The sequence below is a fragment of the Emys orbicularis genome, chromosome 8 (genome assembly GCF_028017835.1).
Source record: "Emys orbicularis isolate rEmyOrb1 chromosome 8, rEmyOrb1.hap1, whole genome shotgun sequence".
Lineage (NCBI taxonomy): Eukaryota > Metazoa > Chordata > Testudines > Emydidae > Emys > Emys orbicularis.
Window position 1 is genome coordinate 3,187,686 of NC_088690.1, and position 18,619 is coordinate 3,206,304.

Consider the following 18,619-nt stretch of genomic DNA (forward strand, 5'->3'; position numbering starts at 1 on the left):
GTGGCCATGGGGCTGAGGCACAGGGCAGATGGTAAGCGACACGCCTGTGGGGGGGTTCAGCGGGAAACATCTCGGAGGCGTGTGGAACCTGCAGGGGAGCAGGGAAGGGCGACCTGGGCGTCTCCACAAGCTCGGGGAAGAGCGAGCCGGCGAACACACCCCAGAAGGATCTAGCCGGGAGCAACTCCGACTGCGGGGCCGGCTTCCGAGGGCAGGTGGGAGCCCCCTCGCCAGAGACGCTGGCCCGGCCCCAGAGGTTGGCCCGTAGGAAACAACCCTGCACTGGCAGTCGGGGATGGGCGTGGTGGGGCCAGACCCCGGCTTCCTCTTCTATGGCCCTGTGGCTAGAGGTGGACCCAGCCACTGGACGATCGAACTAGCACTAGCCCTGGCCAGTGGGCACCAGCCACCCTATGGCCCTGATCTCGGGCTGGCAGAAGCTGGGGTCTCCTGTGCCAAGGACTCTCCTGCTGCTTTGGTCATGCAGCTCGGTCCAGCCGTGCCGGCTGGCGGGAGGAGGGCACCATGGGTCCCAGCCTCTGCATCTGCTTGCTCCAGCTTCCAGCAGGCAGGGCCCAAGGGATTCCAGCGCGTCAGGGAGGATCCGGAGCCGGCCTTTCCTTGGACACGCCAACGCCTCTTCAGCCCCCTGCCAGGCTCTTCCCAGTGCCCACGGGACCGGCTGGGCGCAGCAAAGCAGAGCTATCTCTTCAGACGCTGTCCGCAGCCCTGGCCCCACCTCCCGCTCCAGGAGCTGTGCTGAGCCCGAAGCCGCAGCTCCATCCCCGGGCTTGCCGGGAGAGGGGAGAAGGAGCGCTGGGCAGGGGCCTCAGAACCGCCGTGGCTAGGCCAGGCGAGAACGTGGCAGAGATCCCGGTGGGGGAGCCGTTCCCAGTTCCTGCAGACGGCAGCGGACGTCCATCGCAAAACGGCCACACACCCGCACGGGGTCCGAGCCCGCAAGCACCGAGCGCCCTCTCCGCTCGCAGCGTCGGCCCCTGAGTAGATCCTGCCTGACGGGGCGAAGGGCGTCTCTGGGCCTCGGCTCTGGCTTGCCCTCCGCTGTATTTCCTTCTGGAGCCCACGCAAGAGCAGGAGGCAGGGATGGCAGGGTCCGCGCCGGCTGGCAGGGGCCCGCGTCGTGTCGGGCGAGTTCTCCTTTCTCATAAAGGAACGAAGGGAAGAAGAACGAGCTCCGGGAGGAGAAAGGAAGAGCGAGAGCAGGAGCGAGATGAGGCGGAGAAGAGCTGGGCATGGGGCAGAAACTCCCTCCAATAATTCACGGCGGCTGGCTCGGAACTGGGCTAGCGCTTTGAGCTTCCCACATACCAAACCGCGCTGCTGCCGCTGCCAGAGAGCTCCTTTATCTGCTGCTTCTTGCTTCACTGAGCCAAGCCGGCCCCTTTTGTTTTCCCAGCGATGGCTGCGCTTTGTTCCCCCTCTCGCGGTGGAAGGGGGAAGAGAGACCCCCTCAGCTGGACTGAAGTGGAAGCCGGGGCAGGGGGAAAAGATGGGAGATTTCAGCCCCTCCGCACTGAGACTTGTTCACGTTCAGGATTGGGAGAGAGATCCCCTTTCCCTCCGGCCCAGGGGCTGGGCACAGGGGCAGAAAGGAAGGAAGGAGTGAGGAGCGGGCCTGGAAGAGGGGTGATCCCACCCCGGCTGTGCCTGCTCCCCGCTCCGCTGACAGCTTCGGAGTGCGACCACAAGATCCCCTTTTACCGGCCGGGGTGCTGTGGCTTCCCGGCAGACTCTGACCCCCGGCATGGCAGATCACAGCCCCCCGGCCACGTTTTCCCCTGCCTCCAGCACCCCCTTCTTTTGCCACCCATCCCAAAGTCAAGGGGGTGGGTGGAGTGGCCCAGGCTTTGGGGGGGTTGTTTTACAATCCTTCCCTCCCTTTATCTGCTAGGGTTTGAAAGCCCCCAGCCCCCCTTCTCTCCCGCTCTCGTGGGGCAGCAGGCTGAATACCACCACTCTTTCATTTGTTGGGCAACTGGCGGCTTTCAGGCGGCATTAGCATGAGAATGCGGGCGCTGCCGTTTGCTGACAAAGGGCCTCGCAGACAAACAGCCGTGTAAACAGAAAGAATGCCAAGTATTGTTCCCCACCCCCCTCCAGACTCCCCCATGCACCCTCGGAGAAACCTGAGGACAGCCGGGAGAGAGGCGTCAGGGCCCACGACCTGGCAGTGGAGCCCGACGGGGGCTGCTCCGGCAGCTAATGCACCCAGCTCTCCTCCCGGCTCTGGCACTGAGCCGCCAGGCGACCTTGGCCAACTCTCCCCACCTCAGTTTCCATGTCTGTATAACAGGGACAGCGACGCTGACTGCTGACATTCGTCCCCCTCGCCGAGGTGGGTGACTATCGGTGTCCCCACGTACAGGTGGGGAAACCGAGGCACAGGGCAGCACCGCAACTTGCCCAGGGTCACTCAGGGAGTGAGTTGCGGAGCCAGGAACCCAGGAGTCCTGCATTCTGCTGCTCACTCGCAGGGAGGCTTAATTCAAATTCGTGACTAGTGCCTGCAAAACACTCGGGGGTCTCGCAGCCTCTGCACCGCCCATCCCTCCAGGGGCAGCGCCAACAGGGCTGGCACACGGGCTGGGCACCGAGGAGCATCAACTCAGCTACACAGCACGGTGCCCCCGGCCCAGGGCCACAGCCTGCACCGTAACCAGGAGGCACTTGGCCCTGCGTCACCCGCCAGCCCGACCCGAACACAGGGTCACGACCATGCCCTGCCCTGGGGGGAGATCACACGTCTGAGCAGTGAGGGTGCGACCCCTGCTGGGCCTGCTGCCCTCTGAGGAGCCACGGGCCAGTCCAGGAGCAGATGGAGACGTCGCACAGCCTGGTGGGCAGTAACCCTGCCCGCGGGGTTGGGCCTACGTGCCCGGGGACTATCGCCATGGGGTGCCCAGCTACTGGAGGGCACTACGGCTTCCCACAGCCTGGATCTGGGGAGGCCCCTGAGAGGGGAGAGGCTGGCTAGGACGCCCAGTGCCCAGGAGCCTCCTCACGAGCTGGGGGGCACTCAGAGGAGAGCCGTGAAAAGGGCCGGGGGGAGGCGGAGGGCTGTAAAGGGAGCAGCATGCACAGTTGGCTGAGCGGCGGTCAGGGCCCACGCGAACAGTCTCGAAGAGCCGAGCGGGCACCGACCCCGGTGGGCAGAGAGAAGAGTCCTGCACTCACTAGCTCCTGCAGGGTGGCCGAAGCGGGGTACCGCGCACGCCAGGGACCCTGGGCGCTGGTGCAGCAGCTAATTGGCAAGCAGGAACTGGGCAGAGCTGGCCACGTGTGCCGCCCCACCGATACCCCGCCAGCCCAGCCGGGAGCCCGCAGGCAGACCCCACTGGGAAAGGGGGCCCCAGCACCTCCCGCAGAGCAGCAGGGGGAGGGCACTCACGGGAGGTAGGCGGAGCCTCCTTGCAGCTTGGCGCCATCCCAGAAGCAGTCCAGCGGGGTCAGGATCACGCAGGGGAAAAGCTTCTCGATCATCTGGGGGAGGGGGCGACACAAGGGGAGGGATCAGAACCACAGCAGAGGCACCATCCCCTGCCGGATCCCCTGTGGCACTATCACCACCTCCCGCACGCTTCTTCCACTGCCGGCTCCGGCCCCCACCTCTCCAGCCCCAGCTCCTCTGCAGCTCCAGAAGCCTCCCTGGGACCGTCCCGCTACGCAGAGCCAGACCCTGCCCCCTCGCCTCTCTGCGCTGCACACAGCCAGAGCAGGGCCAGGCCTGGACCTCGCACTGGGGCCAGACAAGCTCTGGATCCAATCCAGCCTTTTCCCATCACCACCGGCCCTGGCAGCCAACGGGCCATGGAGAGCGAGCACCCCACGTGCCCCTGTGGGCGACACCAGCGCGCGGGGCCCAGGCAGCAGGACGTCAGTGATTTCCCGGGCACTTCAGGCCAATTCCCGCCGCGCTGGTCCGGTCCCAGGGCCTCACCCGCTCGATCATGCCATTCTCAATGATGGGGACGCCGGACTTGTAGCAGATTTTGTTCAAATCCCAGGATCTGGGAAAATAAGCAGAGAAATGAAAGGAAGGTGAGAATGGCGGAGGGAGCTGTACGGTGCTGGGCATTGGGGGGGGCATCAAGAGAGACAGGGTCATTAGGAAGAGTTAGGAGGGGCAGGGGCTGGGGCATCAGGAGGGGCAGGCAGGGTGGAATCCAGACCCTGGGACCCCCATGACCCGCGGCCTTTTTGCGTCACACTCACTTTCCATACAACGAGACTTGCACCTTGCTGGCCGCCAGCGCCGCCTCGAGGTGCAGCGCCAGCGCCTCCTGGGTGAGGACGTTCTCCCCTTCCTGTTTCGGGGTCTGGATCAGCATCTGGGACGTGTAGACGGATTCTTCCCCCAGCTTCTCTTTTGTGTACCTGAGCTCCTGGCTGACACGGCTGCCGGCTGGGGAGAGAACGAGAGAGCGCCAATTAACGCACCGCCCCCGAGGTGGCTGGGGACCCTCCCGGAGCCAGCTCCCCCCGGTGGACGCCCCCTGGAGATGAGTCTGGCTGGAGCTCAGCTCTGCACAGAGCACTTGAACGAGGGGACACACAACGAAATGAGGAGGCAAGAAATTAGAGAACATGTTTTTACACAATGCAAAATTAACCCGTGGAACTCCCTGCCACAGGATATCCCAGAGCTCAGCAGGGGATCAGAAGTTTCTATGGCTCCTGAGACCTGCGGGGCCTACAAATTTACCCCAATTGTGAGCTCAGCTGTAAAAAGTTTATCAGAGGTTACAATAACCTAAAATAACCAACATGGGCGAGCAAAGATCCGAAAGGGCGACAGAAAAACAGACTTAGTCTAATCCAAAAGGCCAAGCTGACATCACTCAAGGACTGTGCTGAAATGAACAGGCGATGTGCAGCCAGAAGTTAATGTACCAAAGTTGATATGTCCGATATTAGGCCTAACTGGTGGACAAAATCATGAGGGGCTGGGCTGGCCCTTGGTGGGGCCTTAAAGAAAGAGATTTTGTCGGGAAAGACACAAAGAACAGACAGAGGCTACTGGAGTGAGCCCCACCATCGTAGCTGCCACCCACACTGCCTCCTGGGGCCCCGGGCCTTTGTCACGCTGATCCCGAGACGTGTCCTGACCAGAAGAGAGAGAGACGGACTCAGCCGACGTCGCCACCCCTATCGGCTCCAGCCGCATCCCAGACGCCAGCTGAGGGGACCGTTCTGACCATCTGTGAGACCATCTACAGCTACGCTCAGACAAGGGGGCCTTTCCTTCTAAGGACAGGCTTCAGCTGGCGGGAGCGGCTGCAAGCCGTAGTTTATCATTGGCATTTCAAAGGCTTTCGTGGTTTTCCCTTTAACGAAAGGTTAGAAGGGTTTTAAGGGTGCGTTTGCCGTGGCACGAAGAGGGCTGAGTCTCTGTCTACCAAGGCCCGGGGTTTGTTTAACCCTGGACAATGACTGCATTACGTTATGGGGCACCTCCCGCATACACCAGAATAGAAACAGAAGAGGAAGCAAACCCCCCCCACACTCCTCCCCGGCATGTCCTGCCCGAGCCGCCTCGTGAGCAGGGTTATGCTGCACGCACCCGGTGAACAAGGCACCCCACCGGTAAATACGGACACACGTGTTTGTTTTCTCAGCACCTAGCCCATGACTGTGGTTTGGCCAAACCCACTCGACACCTGAAACCCCCCTGGAGATGCCGCCCTGGCTGGGCAGGATGTCTGGGAACGGACTCGATTCTCAATTCAGCTGTGCTGTCACGTTCCTCCCGCTCATCGGGTGCCCCAAGCCAAGACCCACCCACCCTTCCTGGGCTAACACAGAGGTGGGGGAGCTGTGGGACCCTCCAGTCAAAGCGAGACGAGAGGGACGGGCTCGGAGCGATGGGCTCTTCTTCCCGCCTAGTTGGGACCAGCCGTGGGGTTTCTGTAACGCACTGCACGCTCTCTGGGGCAGGGAACTCTCCTCTCTAGGGTGGGGCCCAGAGCTGGCTGGCCTCTGCACACTGAAACAAACAAACTTTAATTCCTTCTTCTTTGCTGCTCATTAGAGAAGTCAGACTGGCCCGGAGGTCACGACGTCAGGAATCTGCCAGCCACTGTGGCTCGGCTGGGCCAGTCCCTCTGTGCGGGGAAGGGGCGCGCTGCGGGTTTGACCCGAATCTCCCTCACGCTCGTTACAAATGTCAATCCACTGACGGCAGCTGGATGCAAAACGCAGACAGCCCACTCCAGCGGGTGGCTGGCACCCCAGGCACACTAACTTCCTTTGCCAGCTTGGAGCCTGAGGGCGCCTGGGGAAGAATTTCTGAGCTACCAGCCTGCATTTCAGGATGGCGTCAGGCAGCGCTTGCTCCGCAGCGAGGCGGACAGAGGCTGGATGGCGGCACCGGAGCTGCTCAGACATCCTCTTCGTTTTCCATTCGCTGCCCCCTCAGTTCTTCTCAGCTGCCCAGCTGCCTATTAAGCCCCACACAGGGGCTCAGGGCTGCAGCAGGGAGAAATGCCTCTCCCCAGCACCGACCTGCCACGCCGGGGCGAGGCGCCTAACCCTGCCGGGCCCAGCACCGACCTGCCGCGCCGGGACGAGGCGCCTAACCCTGCCGGGCCCAGCACCGACCTGCCGCGCCGGGGCGAGGCGCCTAACCCTGCCGGCCCCAGCACCGACCTGCCGCGCCGGGGCGAGGCGCCTAACCCTGCCGGGCCCAGCACCGACCTGCCGCGCCGGGACGAGGCGCCTAACCCTGCCGGGCCCAGCACCGACCTGCCGCGCCGGGGCGAGGCGCCTAACCCTGCCGGGCCCAGCACCCACCTGCCGCGCCGGGGCGAGGCGCCTAACCCTGCCGGGCCCAGCACCGACCTGCCGCGCCGGGGCGAGGCGCCTAACCCTGCCGGGCCCAGCACCGACCTGCCGCGCCGGGGCGAGGCACCTAACCCTGCCGGGCCCAGCACCGACCTGCCGCGCCGGGGCGAGGCGCCTATCCCTGCCGGCCCCAGCACCGACCTGCCGCGCCGGGGCGAGGCGCCTATCCCTGCCGGCCCCAGCACCGACCTGCCGCGCCGGGGCGAGGCGCCTATCCCTGCCGGCCCCAGCACCGACCTGCCGCGCCGGGGAGAGGCGCCTAACCCTGCCGGCCGCAGCACCGACCTGCCGCGCCGGGGAGAGGCGCCTAACCCTGCCGGCCCCAGCACCGACCTGCCGCGCCGGGGCGAGGCGCCTATCCCTGCCGGCCCCAGCACCGACCTGCCGCGCCGGGGCGAGGCGCCTATCCCTGCCGGCCCCAGCACCGACCTGCCGCGCCGGGGCGAGGCGCCTATCCCTGCCGGCCCTACACCGACCTGCCGCGCTGGGGAGAGGCGCCTCTCCCCCGTCCCAGAACTGCTGCGGCAAGAGAGGGCTGGGAGAGTCCTCTCTCCCCACCGCAGCCCCGGGGCATCCTGCACCTCAAACCCCTCATCCCTGGTCCCACCCCAGAGCCCACCCCCCTGCACCCCAACCCTCTGTCCCAGCCCTGAGCCCCCTCCCTCACCATGAACCCCTCATCCCCGGCCCCACCCCAGAGCCTGCACCCCCAGCCGGAGCCCTCACCCCCTGCACCCGAATCCTCTGTCCCAGCCCCCTCCTGCACCCTGAACCCATCAGCCCCACCCCCACCACACATCACCTCCATATTGGTGCACATAACAAAATTCATTCCGCACATGGACGTAAAAAATTAGAGGAACCACTGGTCCAGGCCCATGTCAACATCAGCCCTGCGGCTGCAGCCGGGGACGGACACGTCTTCAGCCCCTCCCACACAGCCCATGCTCACCGTCTCCAGCCGCTCACTGCCTCCCGCCTGTACCCCTGTAGCCAGCCCAGAGTGTTCCTCGCGTCGCCCCATCTGACGCACACTGGAGAGGGTTTGGCCCTTTTGGTTTGTCTCTGCTCCTGCCCCACCCAGCAGCGGGGCCAGAGTTTCTCATTTCTGCAGATCGCTCCTTTGATCCCCCACACAAGGCGACTGTAACTTTCTTATCAAGTTCGTCTTTGCCTTCCCCCTTCCACCCTTGCTCTCTGGCACGTCTGACCACGACGGAGCCATTTCCTGCCCTTTCCCACGTGAGCACCTGGCCAGTCCATCGCGCTGCTGAGCGGCCAGTCTCCATAACGTTCCCATCTCCCGTCGGAGGAACAATCCGCTTTCCCTCCACTCCCTGCAGCCCCAGGCCGAAGACACACACTGCCGTGCGGCCCTGCTCCCCACTAGCCCATCTGCCGTACTGACCAGCAGCTTTCACCAGTCCCGCACTTAGAACAACCTTGTGAATTCAACCCAGTGGAAACCGGAAAAGCAGATTTATCCAGAACTACCTCAGCAGGTGCCGGCTGGGCCCACTGTCCAGCAACTCCTAGATTCAGGCAGACCCAGCCCCTCCTCTGACGGGCCCCCCACTCCCTTCCTGGCTCCCCGGCCCGAACAGCGCTATTCCCTGCGTCTCCCACTCCAGCGCCAGAGCACCTGGCGGGGGGGGGGGGAGACACGCTGCAGGTGCGTTCCCAGCTCTGCCACGGGACATTGGGCAAGGCTCCCCCTCTGTCCAGCACCAAGTCTCCTCCTCCCCGGGGTGGCGGCAGGCTGCGGGGGTGCTGTGATGAAAGGGGAAAGGCGTGGGTGCTATCGCTCTTCCCCCAACCAGCCAGGGGCCCGCACATTCCTGTCCACCTGAGACAGACCATAGCAATGGCAGGCCCAGGATGGGAGGGGATGCCCCTTAGAACGGGCCTGGGACGGGACGGGACGGGACACCCTGCAGAACACGGCACCCCTCGGAACAGGCCCAGGAAGGGATGGGGCACCCCACAGAACAGGCCAGGGACACCCCACGGAACAGGCGGGGGATGCCCCATGGAATGGGACTGGGATGGGATGCCATGGAGAATGGAGCACCCCACGGAACAGGCAAGGGACGGGACGCCATGCAGAACGGGGCACCCCATGGAACGGGACTGGGACGGGACACCATGCAGAACGGAGCACCCCACGGAACAGGCAAGGGACGGGACGCCATGCAGAATGGAGCACCCCACGGAACGGGCGGGGGATGGGACGCCATGCAGAACGGAGCACCCCACGGAACGGGCGGGGGACGGGACGCCATGCAGAACGGAGCACCCCACAGAATGGGACTGGGACGGGACGCCATGCAGAACGGGGCACCCCACGGAATGGGACTGGGACAGGACGCCATGCAGAACGGAGCACCCCACGGAACAGGCGGGGGACGGGACGCCATGCAGAACGGGGCACCCCACGGAACAGGACTGGGACGGGACACCATGCAGAACGGAGCACCCCACAGAACAGGCAAGGAACGGGACGCCATGCAGAACGGAGCACCCCACAGAATGGGACTGGGATGGGACGCCATGCAGAACGGAGCACCCCACGGAACAGGCGGGGGACGGGATGCCATGCAGAACGGGGCACCCCACGGAACGGGCAGGGGACGGGACGCCATGCAGAACGGAGCACCCCACGGAACGGGCAAGGGACGGGACGCCATGCAGAACGGAGCACCCCACAGAATGGGACTGGGATGGGACGCCATGCAGAACGGAGCACCCCACGGAACAGGCGGGGGACGGGACGCCATGCAGAACGGGGCACCCCACGGAACGGGCAGGGGACGGGACGCCATGCAGAACGGAGCACCCCACGGAACGGGCAAGGGACGGGACGCCATGCAGAATGGGGCACCCCACGGAAGAGGCGGGGGACGGGACGCCATGCAGAACGGGGCACCCCACGGAACGGGCCCGGGACACCCCATGGAACGGCCCAGGACAGGGCACCACACGGAGGGCTGGGCCTGCCCAGGTTTCCTTCTCTCATTCTGTATATTATGCCCCTGCAGCCTGGTGCCCCGCTGTGCCAGGCACTGCCCATGCCCCTGCCCGAAGGGCACACTGAGGGGAACCCGCGCCCAGGGAGGGGGTGACTTGCCACAGTCACCCAGCCAGCCAGTGACCCAGCTGGCACCCAGCCCCCAGGTTTACAGTCGGCTCAGTCCTAAAGCCCAGATCCCAGCAGGGCGCGGCCTGGGGCTGGGAGGGAAGGACTGCAGCGGGGCCCAGCCTCCGTCCAGCGCCCGGCCAAGGGAGCAGGATTGGGACCACACTCCGTCCCTCCAGCTCACGGCTCAGTGCAGCACTCTGCCAGCTCTGGCTGCCGGCCAGCGCACAGGAGGCCAAGCGCAGCGAGAGCCAGACCACAAATAAGCAACAGAATCTTCGCCTTTAATGACTTATTATTATTTCTTTCATGCTTTTATTTTTCCATCCCCCCCTCCCTGAAGGGCCCCGGGAACAGCTGGGGACAGTCGGATGCCAGTTGTGAAGGAGGCCGTGCCAGGGAAGGCGGGGGGAGCCATTGTGCCTGTGAAAGGGGACAGTGAGACGCAGGGGGTGCTGCGTGGGTGTCGGAGGAGGCATCCAATCCATTGCCGGCTGTTTGGGAGGTCAGGCGGGAGGTGCACTGAGCTGCTCCGGGCTCAGCCCAGCCACCCAGGAGAAACCCAGCAAGGAGAGAGAGAAAAAGAAGGGGGTGGGAGAAAGAGATGGGGTGCTTGGGGGGGTTATGAGGATGGATAGACAGCACCCGCTAGCAAGCTCGCAGGCCTATTGTCTAGCCCCTCCTGCCACGCATTCCCCAGGGACCCCCCAGCGATCCTGCCCCCCCCCCCCCGAGCCCCAGCCATCCAGCTGCTGGGGATTGCCATGGTGCGTCTGTTGTTACCACCGATTGCCGCTGCACATCTGCAAGTGTTGGGGGGGGGTCCCTTGTAATTAGTGTTAATTTGGAACAGGGCGCTCCAGAGCCATGGGAGAGCTTCAAAGGCGACTGAGGAAGCCTCAAATTCCAACCCCCTAATTAACCAGGGAGCGAGATGAAAAGACAAGGCCGAAGCCCAGGCCTGCCAAGCGCACTTCGAACGGGAGGCTCGCTGGCTGGCCGGGCCAGGCCCCAGCGCTGGCACACGGGGTGTGTGCCCACCCCGGCCCCCCAGAGCTGAGCGGAGGGAGAGCCACCATGCCAGGGGCGAGGGGGCTGCGCGGGGGGAGGGGAGCGGGCTCTGCCAGCCAGCAAGATAGCAACAATGTGCATGTTAATGAGGAGCACTATGCAAATTCTCCTTTCCTCCAATTAACAAAAGGAGCACTTGGCTTTCTCATGCACAGGGTCCCTCTGGTTCCAGCCAGCCCCCCCTCCCCCCCCCTTGGGCTTATTAATGTCCTTTGCCAAATTGCCTCTGAGTGGGGTTTTGGAGGCCCCCCCAGCAGCCCTGCAGGGGGAGCAGCCGGGTCCCAATCTCCTCTGAGCCCTGAGGGCTTGGGGTGCCAGACCCTCCCCCTCCCACTCCCCCTTCCCCTTGTGCTTCAGCGTCCAGGCACCGAGGGACCCTGCCCCCCCGGGAAACCCAGGTGGCTGAGGATGGGGCTCAGGAGCCTCGGGGCAGTGCCTGAGCCCGCCCCCCGACATGCCCCCGAAGAAACCCGGGTCCCCATGGCGCTGCACTGTAAGCTGGACCTTGCCCTGCACCAGGGACCCCTCATGTCACTGGTCGAGCACAGCCTGGCCTGGCCCAGCCGGCAGGGGATGGACCCACCGGGACCAACAGGGCTGTGCCCATTCTGGTGCCAATTGGCCTCCACACACAGCCTCCAGTCTCAATGCCAGGCCCGGGGGGGGGGGGGGGTGGAGGGAGATGCTGGGCCAGGCTCCTCCAGCAGGCAGAGCAAGGGACACAAGCGACCACGCTGCCCCCCAGCTTCCCCCTGCAGGGAGCGGGGGAGATGGCAACAGAGGGCCCAGGCCAGCTGCTGGACTAGGACCAGGTGCCCACGGATGGGCAGAGAGGTGGGGCTGATGCCGCGCCAGCCCAGTCCACGCTACTCTTTAAGGGCACTCTCCTTTGGCTGCTATAGCAACAGCATGGCACCCACCGGCCATCATCCAGGCCTGCTCTGAGCTGGGGTGCACAGTGCTACCCCGGAAGTGCCTGTCTGATGCTGAATGCGCCCAAAGGAGCATCTCCTGCCCCGCCTCGCACCGAGGATGGACCCGGCCCCCTGCAGCAGGCCCTGCCGTGGGCGCTGCCCGTCTCTGAAGCAGCACTGCCCCGTGACTCCCTTGGGGCCCTGCTGGCCGAGGTGTCGCCCCCCCTTGGCACACGGCCCAGCAATGGGGCCCAGCGGGCGGGTATTTCCTGGGGGTTGGGGCGTCACCACAGGGTCCCCCTGCACCTCTCAGCGTTGGGCTCCCAAGTTCCAGGGGACGCAGCAGCATGGAGCTAAACAGATGGGTAACGGGCACCAAGGAGAGGCCTATGGACCACATCCCATCCCTCTGGCCACTGCCCCATCATCTCCCCCCACCTACGCACCAAGGAGCCAGGGGGCTTCCCCCTTTTCCCTGGGCAGGCTGGGCTGCAACCTACCCTCAGAGATCTCCCCAGCCCCCCACAACCAGTAGGGGCAGGGACGTCCCCATGGCTGCCGGAGCCCTACACACGGCTCCACTGTCTGCACCTGCCATCCATGGGTTCAGACCCAGGCCGCTGCTGCCTGGGATGGGCCGTGAAAGGGGACCCGAGGCCACCCCAGCTTCTGCAGGGCAGCACACCCAGCGCCGCAGCCCCTGCAGCAGGAGAGTTTGGGGCTCCCCTCTTCAGGGCAGGGCGGGGTCACCGCGACCAGCCAGCGCCCCTACACTCAGCCTCCAGGAGCTGAATTCACGCCCCAACGCACTGCCCCTCGCTGCCTCCAGCAGAGTGAGTGAGAGAATCCAGTCCTGCCCACGCTGCTGCCAGCTGCCAAGCCTGGCAGACTCAGCCCCAACCTGCCGCTGAGCCGCCCAGGATGCCCTGAGCCGTGCCCCAAAGCTGCGGAGCAGAGCGCGGGCCGTGTGGGACCCAGCAGCCAGCCAGCCCTACAGGGTGTTCACGCCCCAGCTGGGAGAGGGCAAGTGGTTGGTTGGAGGACAGGGTGGAATTGCATACGGAGTCCAGGTGCATTGCTGTGTACGCCATCAGGAACACGGCATAGCCAGATACAACCTAACCGGGCAGGGAGAGATGCTCTTGCCAACGGGCCTGTCACCACCAATACCCCTCAGCTCCTTGCCCGCCCCTTCGTGCTGCCTGCCCCCCTCCCCGGCACTCACACCTACAGCCCAGCAGCGCCCCGCCCCGGGGGTCCTGAAGTCACACACACACTCCACGGCCAGCAGCACCCCCTCCCACGCACCCTGCAGGAACCAGCATTGGGGCAGAGCCGGGAGCTCAGCCTGGGGCCCACCAAGCCCTGGGCCTCCCTGCTGAGGCTGCCGACAAGGGGGCAGCAAGAACCACGGGCGATGGCGGCTTCTGGGCCTACGGGGAGCCTGGCTGAGCCCCCGCTCCCCCCCCCCAACTCATCACACGAGCCACCCAAGAGCCTTGTCTGGGAGGCAGGGCTGGCAAAGGCTGGACCCCGGCACCTGCCCCTCTCCCCCAGACGCTCCTGCTCTAACAGCGGCCACACGAGCAGAGCTCCCAGGAAACGCGGCCACATGAGCAGAGCTCCCAGGAAACCCGCCCATCCATCCCAAACCCCCTTCACCCCCAACCGCATCATCAACCCCCCTGGCCAATCCAGGGGCATCGTGAGCTGACGGGCCTGTGAACCCCGGTCTCCCAGCGGGCTGCCCCCCACTGCACCTCCCAGAGGCTCAGAGCACCCAGCGGGGCTTCTACGGCAGGGGCGCCCAAACTGCCCCCTAGACAAAAAGCCACGAATATCGAGACTGTCCCTATAAAATCTGGTCACCCTGCTTAGAAATCTATAGGCTGAGTCGCCCAGGAATGATGACTGCAATTCCATCCCCAGCCCTGGCAGGGCAGTGAGGATGAGCATCTGGAGTGGGGGGACAGAGTGTCAGGACACCTGGGTTCTAGTCCCTGTGCCTCAGTTTCCCCACTGGCAGCAATGGGACTAACGATCCTGCGGGGTGGGAGGCTGTGTGCCATACTGTCTGCAAAGTGCTTTGAGATCCTGGGACAAAGGGCAGAAATCCCAGGGTTGTTCCAGACACACACGGGGGAAATGGCTCACTCACCCAGACGAGAGGCCCCGTGTGAAGCCAGCTCTCTCCTCCCAGCCAGGGGCTGCCAGGCAGACGAAGAAAGCCAGGGCCAGGAACACAGACAGACGGGAGACTGGGAGCTCTGGGTACTGGGGCTTCCCCAGCCCACAGCCATGGAGCTGGCCCGCTGGGCTGGACACCACTATGAAGCGTGGGGGCCACTCTGGCACCTGGGCGCCTCCAGCTATGGGGCACCCCCCCATACCACCCTACAACCTGCCATGGGCTCGGAGCCCTGATCAGTCCTGCTTGGGCCCCTCCCTACTGCTCAGCCTCGCGATCGCAGGGGATTGTAGCCTGAGCCCATCGCCCTGGTATCTGGGCTCCTGGAATCTCCTCTCCCCTCCCTGTGACGAGCCCTGTGGTAGCAGTTACTGGCACCCACTGATTTCACAGCTCCCCCCACGGGGTCCTCAAACATTAGGGTCAGGCCTGTTCCAATGGGGCTGCCCTGCTTTCGTACCCGCGGGGAGCCGAGCGGCTCCAGTATGGGGCCATGGCGTGGGTACAAAGTGCTGCAGGGCTCCTGGGCCGGGACAGAGGGGACACCCAAAGCCCCCCACATAACACACAATGGCATCACACACACAGCCTGGACCCCCGCGTAACACACAATGGTGTCACACACAGGCCGCCCCACCCCCCACCCCCGTGTAACACACAACAGCGTCGCACACAGCCCGGGCCCCCTACGTAACACAAAAAGGCCAGGCCCCCCGACATCACACACAGTCACACAGCATCACACCAAGTGGCACCGGAGCCGGCTCACCTGCTGAATGATTCAGATAATAATGTGGCATGGAGAGGACACTTATAAAGTTTGCGGACGATACCAAGCTGGGAGGGGTTGCAAGTACTTTAGAGGAGAGGATTAAAATTCAAAATGATCTGGACAAACTGGAGAAATGGTGTGAAGTAAATAGGATGAAATGCAATAAGGACAAACGCAAAGTACTCCATTTAGGAAGGAACAATCTAGGAAGGAGTACTGCGGAAAGGGAGCTGGGGGTCATAGCTGACCACAAGCTAAGTATGAGTCAACAGTGTGACACTGTTGCAAAAAAAGCGAACATCGTTCTGGGCTGTATTAGCTGGAGTGTTGTAAGCCAGACACGAGAAGTAATTCTTCCGCTCTACTCTGCGCTGATTAGGCCTCAACTGGATTATTGTGTCCAGTTCTGGGCACCACATTTCAGGAAAGATGTGGACAAATTGGAGAAAGTCCAGAGAAGAGCAACAAAAACGATTAAAGGTCTAGAAACCATGACCTATGAGGGAAGATTGGAAACATTGGGTTTGTTTAATGTGGAGAAGAGAAAACTGAGAGGGGACATGATAACAGTTTTCAAAGACATAAAAGGTTGTTACAAGGAGGAGGAAGGTAAATTGTTCTCCGAGGCGAAGACAAGAGGCAATGGGCTTAAATCGCAGCCAGGGTGGTTTAGGTTGGACATCAGGAAAAACTTCCTAATTGTCAGGGTGGTTAACACTGCAATAAATTGCCCAGGGAGGTGGTGGAATCTCCATCGTTGGAGATTTGTAAGAGGAGGTTAGACAAGGGACAGTCTAGATCAGGGGTAGTCAACAGGCGGATCATGGACCAAGTCTTGACTGCCAGACGCTTTTGAACAGACCACACACTCTTTTTATTTACTATCATCATGATTGTTGTCATTTTTGTATTATTTTCTCTAGAGTCTGGACCTTGACTGTACCTGGCCCCAGAAACGTGGACTTTGACAATAATTGATTACCGCTGGCCTAGATAATCCTTAGTCCTGCCATGAGTGCAGGGGATGAACTCTCGAGGTGCCTTCCAGTCCTTCTATTCGATAAGGACCGTGACATCACACTGCGTCACACGTGACATCACGCCTTTCCGCCAGCTGGGGGAGGCTAGCCCCCAACCCCGCCCCTTCCATGCCCTCCCCCCCCCCCACGGCCGCTGGCCCCTGCCCCAGGCTAGCGCCCCCAGGCCCGGAGCACTGGGAGAGCGGGTGGTACGGCCCGAGCTGGGGCCACCACACAGAGTGGGAAGCAGGAGGGGGGCTCTGGGGGCAGAGCATGGGTGGGGACACATCTGGCTGTTTGGAGCGGCACAGCCTCCCCAGCCTACAATACCCGCCGCCCACGTCTGGCGCCTCACAATGACACACTGTGACATCATGATCCCCCAAGAAAAGGGGGGGGGGAACACACTGGGCTGGGGGTCCAGCAACCTGAGTTCAAATCCCCACTCTGCAACTTTGGGTAAATCCCAGGATGTGTGAGCATGCGCGCTGTTCCTCAGTTTACCATCCATGCAATGGGGCTAATAATCCTGCCTTTGTCTGTGTAGCCTGGGAGCTCCTTGCTGGCAGGGGCTGTCTCATTGTGTGTCCAGGCAGCACCTAACACAACAGGGCCCTGATCTCAGCTGGGGCCGGCAGGTGCTACCGTAATACACCTGGTAAGGGCCGCACTCAGAAGTGGCCCTCGTGTGTGCATGCCCCCGGTCTCTGGGGTATTTCCCACACCCATCGGTGCGCAGGAGGCCACGCAGTGCCGTGCACGAGGTTTAACAGCCCAGCCGAGTTAAACACGACAATCTCCTCCTGAGTGCACGCAACCCTGCCCCTGCCGGGGCCTCTGGGATGGCACTGCCAACCCCAGGGAGTGCCCAGTGTAACAGGCCCCACTCCTGCAGCCAGGAGCAGCCCCATGGCAGCGATGGAGCTGCAGCAGCCAAGCGCTGGCCAAACACAAGCAGGGAGGGCGATCCGGGGCTGGGGCGGCCACCTGACTGCACCAGGCCCTTGCTGTCCTGTGGCCGCTGGCCCACGAGGCTCCCGGGTTCGCCGCAGAACAAGGCTGCTGCTATGAGACAAGCCAGGCTTGATTTAAGGACCCGTAAAGACGGGTCCTTTGCTGCCTAGGCCGTCGCCAGGCTCCCTGCTCCTCTCCTGCCATCCGTCCAGCCCCAGCAGGGGCCAGCCCAGGGCCTGCCCAAGCCCAGTTAGTCCATAGGGGCCTTTCCAACAACATGCTCGGCTCAGGCCCCAAAGGGGAGATGCCCCATTGCGCTCCGCTGGGACCTGGCAGCCCAGCCCTTCCCTGCCCCGGGACGGGCCCCGATTCCCTTTGGGGCGGGGAGGGGGCAAACGAGAGACGTGGCCTCCCCCCCCCCAGCACTCACACACACACACGCCCGCATGCTCTGACTCAGCTCACTAGCCGCGGCCCTGAGGGCTGCGGTGCACGCAGGCTGGGGGCCACCTTCAAAGTGTTGTGGGGCGGATTAGCGGGATTAGGGAGCGGGTGAAAGGAGCCGTGCTGCTTCGGAGGAAGTCGCGCCGAGGGCAGGCTAAAAGAGCCATTTTCACCTGGCCCGCCCGCGGCCGCCAGCCTTGCCTGTCACAACACGGCCACGGGGGCCCCGCTCTGCTCCGCAGCCCCCGTGCCCTGGGGGGGGAGGGAATACAGCCAGTTGGGTGCCCGGGGTGGGCACTGGAGGGTCTGAGGGGAGAGGTGCCTCCCCTCAGACAGCCCCAACAGGGAGCCCCCCCGCCCTGCCGGCGGGAGCAGCAGCTGGGGGTCCTCCTGGCAGGCAGAGAAGACCCCGGGCTGGGGGATGAATGCCACAGACTGGGCCCCCCACAGACCCTTCTCTAACAACCCCGGCCCCCCAAAAGCAGGTTCTCCAGCCGCCTTTCCAACAAGACAAGGCAAAGGGCGACCAGCTTCCCCGGCCCAGCCTGCGTCTATCGGCGCCAAACAAACGTCTTTATCACTAGAAATCCCAAGGGCTGGCTTCTGGGGGTGGCGGGGAGGGGAAAGGCCTCTCCTGAAGGAGCTCCCAGAGCCGCAGCCGGGGATGAGGGGCAGCGCGACCCCCCAAAATATGGGGGGGGGGGAGAGTCGGTTGGGAACCATTCACTGCTAAGACTCCTGTCAGCACTGACATAAATTTCCACTGGTGTTGGCATTTAGGCCCTGGCTATTTCCATATGTATAGGGCTGCCTGGACTAATTATGCTAATCATCTCCTCTGTCGGGCGCTGTGAAAAATGGCTGCATTAGGCACTCCACTGCCTGCTAATGTGCCTTAATGCGGGGCTGAAACATACATTCATCCCCCTCTGAATGGGGGAATTTTTCCACTTTGCTGCCTTCATTCAGGCACGAAATGAAGGTTTTGAACTCAGACCACTTTTCCAGGCCCGAGGAGGAAGCAGAGAATAAAACTCTTCTCGGCCCCTCTCCCTGCTCCCCCCCCCCCCCCCGCCCCCTAATAGAAAACACCAAACACTAAAATGCTGCTGTCCACAAAACTCTCGCCGGGTCTTTAAAAAAAAAAAAATCAGCACTTTTTCCATCCATCACAAGCGATCAATTGGTCACTCAGGGGGGGGGGGGGGGGGGGCTCTGAGAAGAGACCCAGGAAGATACTTCCCCCCACCATAGAAAACC

At 63.3% G+C, this 18,619-nt stretch overlaps 1 protein-coding gene across 1 annotated transcript in view; it reads right to left on the bottom strand.

Annotated features, from left to right (window-relative positions):
• PTCH2 (patched 2) overlaps positions 1-18,619 on the bottom strand; it is a 43,532-nt gene that overhangs the window by 15,615 nt on the left and 9,298 nt on the right. Inside the window, exons 3-5 of the mRNA XM_065409233.1 lie at positions 4,234-4,423; positions 3,959-4,028; positions 3,410-3,501 (exon numbers count right to left, since the gene is read on the bottom strand). Of these exons, the coding sequence (XP_065265305.1) occupies positions 3,410-3,501; positions 3,959-4,028; positions 4,234-4,423 (352 nt within the window). The remainder of the gene's footprint in view (positions 1-3,409; positions 3,502-3,958; positions 4,029-4,233; positions 4,424-18,619) is intronic.